At 42.4% G+C, this 3188-nt stretch overlaps 1 protein-coding gene across 1 annotated transcript; it reads left to right on the top strand.

Annotated features, from left to right (window-relative positions):
- The first annotated feature begins 823 nt into the window (after positions 1-823).
- Positions 824-2261, top strand: LOC120707125. Its single transcript, XM_039991921.1, has one exon. The coding sequence runs from the start codon at positions 856-858 to the stop codon at positions 2230-2232; it is 1377 nt and encodes a 458-aa protein (XP_039847855.1). The 5' UTR covers positions 824-855; the 3' UTR covers positions 2233-2261.
- Positions 2262-3188: the final 927 nt, after the last annotated feature.

Here is a 3188-nt window from a genome sequence, read left to right as displayed (position 1 = left end):
GATAATGATCACCATGGTGGTGGCCGTGGCCGAGAATTTGCTGCTGGTTTTGGTCGTGCACGACGTGTACCTGTTGGTGATCCTACTGATTTTGATGCTGAAACGCTTTCAAATTCTAGTGCTGAACATGGAGGTGCTCCTTATGGTCGCTATGGTGCATATGATGAACATGGCGATGACAACTTTGGCTGTTTTGGAACCCGTGGTTGTTATGGTGATCACCGTCGGCGTCATCCTGAGCGACGTCACAATGATGATGGTTTGAGCAAGGTTAAAGTGTCCATTCCTCCATTCAGCGGCAAGGAGAATGCTGATGATTATTTTGAATGGGAAACCAAAGTGGAGCAACTATTTGATTTGTATGAATACCCTGCTGAAAAGAAGGCAAAGCTTGCAGCCATTCAGTTCAAAGGCTATGCCATAACTTGGTGGAATTAGATCCGTACTGAATATCATAGAGTTGGGCATGACCGTATAACTTGGGAAGACATGAAGAGGGAAATGAGACGTCGTTTTGTTCCTGCATTTTATTCTCGTGATCTACATTTGAAGCTGAAACGTCTTGTGCAAGGTACTCGCAGTGTTGATGAATATTTTCAGGAATTGGAAATGAGCTTACTTTGTACAGGGATAACTGAGGATGAGGAATCAACAATGGCTCGGTTTCTGGTTGGCCTCAATAAATCCATTGCTGATAAAGTGGATATGACAAACTACACATGTCTCACCGAGTTGGATCATTTTGCAAAGAGGGCTGAAAGGCAAATTGCTACATCTTACAAATACAATGCTTCATGGCGTCATTCCCAATAGCAAGGGGATGCCACGCCCCAATTCCAACAGCAAGGAGCTGCAATGCCCAAATCCTCATCTCATGGAGCAAATAGATCTATTCCAACTTCCTCCAAACAATTGGATGCGAAAGGTAAAGCTGTGAGTTCAAATCATCCCACTTCTACTGCAGCCACCCAACACAAGACAAGCAAGATTGAGTGTTTTAAGTGTGGTGGTCATGGGCATAAACAAGCTGAATGTCCCAATCGTCGTACTATTATTGCACTTGCTGATGGTTCTTATGATTCACAAAGTGAAGAGGAGGATGAGTTTTCCAATGTATTTGCAGATCTTAATCTTGACACTTGTGAGTATTCAGCAGAGGATGGTACAGTTGAGCTAGGTCTGAATTGCTTAGCCATTCAACCTATTCCAACTTTTGCTCACAATGACATGTTACAAAATGTTATTTCTCCATCTTCTGATGAGATTACTAGTGCTGATTTTGATGAGTTGCTTGCTGATTTTCCTGATTTGGAGCCTTCTACAATGAATACACCATCTCCTTCTTTGGTGGTTAGGAGAGTTCTTTCCACTCAGTTTGTTGCTGCTGAACAAGGACAACGCCATAATTTGTTTCAGGTCCGATGCAAAGTGAAAGGCCAAGTGTGCCATTTCATCATAGATGGTGGGAGCTGCAATAATATTGTTGGTGCTTTGCTTGTTGAGAAGCTTGGTTTGCAGCCACGTCGCCATCCACATCCATACCATATGCAACGGTTGAATAATTCCGGCACAGTTAAGGTTTCAGCCATGATTCGTTTGTCATTTTCCATTGGTGATTATCATGGAGAGGTTGATTGTGATATTGTCCCCATGCAAGCATGCCATTTGCTGCTTGGTCGGCCCTGGCAATTTGATGTGGACTCAGTGCATTTTGGACGGTCTAACAAATACACTTTCATTCACAATGACAAGAAGGTGGCTCTTGTTCCATTATCTCCAGAGGAGATACATACTTCAGATATGGCTCGCAAGAAAAGAGAGGAATCAGACAAAAGAAAATTGAGTGAGATCCCCAACCCAAGTAAGGGAGAGAGTTCTAACCCATCCAGCCACATAAAGCCTCATTCCAATCCTAAACAGCCACGCCACACTGAGTGTCTTTTTGTGAGCAAGAGTGATTTGAGAGAAGTGAGAAACACCATAGCACCATTCTTTGTGCTCTTGCACAAGGAGGTCCTACTTTCAACTAATGATTTACCTTGCTCGTTGCCCAGTCTTCTTCTTGATTTGTTACAGGACTACGAGGATGTTTTCCTGATGAGGTACCAGCTGGACTTCCCCCACTTCGCGGCATTGAGCATCAAATTGACTTGGTCCCTGGTGCTTCTCTTCCCAACCATCCAGCATACCGCACAAATCCCGAAGAAACAAAGGAAATTCAGCGACAGGTAAAAGAGCTTTTGGACAAAGGGTATGTTCGTGAATCCTTATCACCATGTGCTATTCCTGTTCTTTTTATTCCAAAGAAAGATGGCTCTTGGCGCATGTGTGTTGATTGTCGTGCTATCAATGCTATAACTGTCCGATATCGCCATCCCATTCCACGACTTGATGACATGTTAGATGAATTGAGCAGTTCCATCATTTTCACCAAGATTGATTTGCGTAGTGGCTATCATCAAATCCGCATGAAACTTGGTGATGAATGGAAAACAGCATTTAAAACTAAAATTGGTCTCTATGAATGGCTTGTGATGCCATTTGGATTGACAAATGCTCCTTCAACTTTTATGCGCTTAATGAATCATGTTTTACGAGCTTTCATTGGCAAGTTTGTAGTTGTTTATTTTGATGATATTCTGATCTATAGCAAATCATTTGATGAACATCTTGATCATATCCGTCAAGTACTTGCTGTTTTGAGGGATGAAAAATTGTATGGCAACATAGCTAAGTGCACCTTTTGCACAGACCGTGTTGTTTTCCTTGGCTTTGTTGTTTCCGCATATGGTATTCAGGTTGATGAAGAGAAGGTTAAAGCAATAAAGGATTGGCCTACACCAGTAAATGTGAGCCAAGTTCGAAGCTTTCATGGTCTTGCAAGTTTCTATAGGCATTTTGTCAAAGATTTCAGCACTCTCGCTGCACCCCTTAACAATCTCACAAAGAAGGATGTTCCTTTCAAGTGGGGACATGACGAAGACCAAGCATTTCATACGCTGAAAACAAAGCTTTGTGAAGCACCGCTGCTACAACTTCCAGATTTTGGTAAGACATTTGAGATTGAATGTGATGCAAGTGGTATTGGCATAGGAGGTGTACTGCTGCAAGAAGGTAAACATGTTGCCTACTTTTCTGAAAAGCTAAATGGTCCACATCTGAATTACTCGGTTTATGACAAAGAGCTT

This window comes from Panicum virgatum, chromosome 5K (genome assembly GCF_016808335.1).
Source record: "Panicum virgatum strain AP13 chromosome 5K, P.virgatum_v5, whole genome shotgun sequence".
Classification (NCBI taxonomy): Eukaryota; Viridiplantae; Streptophyta; class Magnoliopsida; order Poales; family Poaceae; genus Panicum; species Panicum virgatum.
Note: the sequence above shows the minus strand (reverse complement) of the source record. Positions and strands in the feature narration are given on the sequence as shown.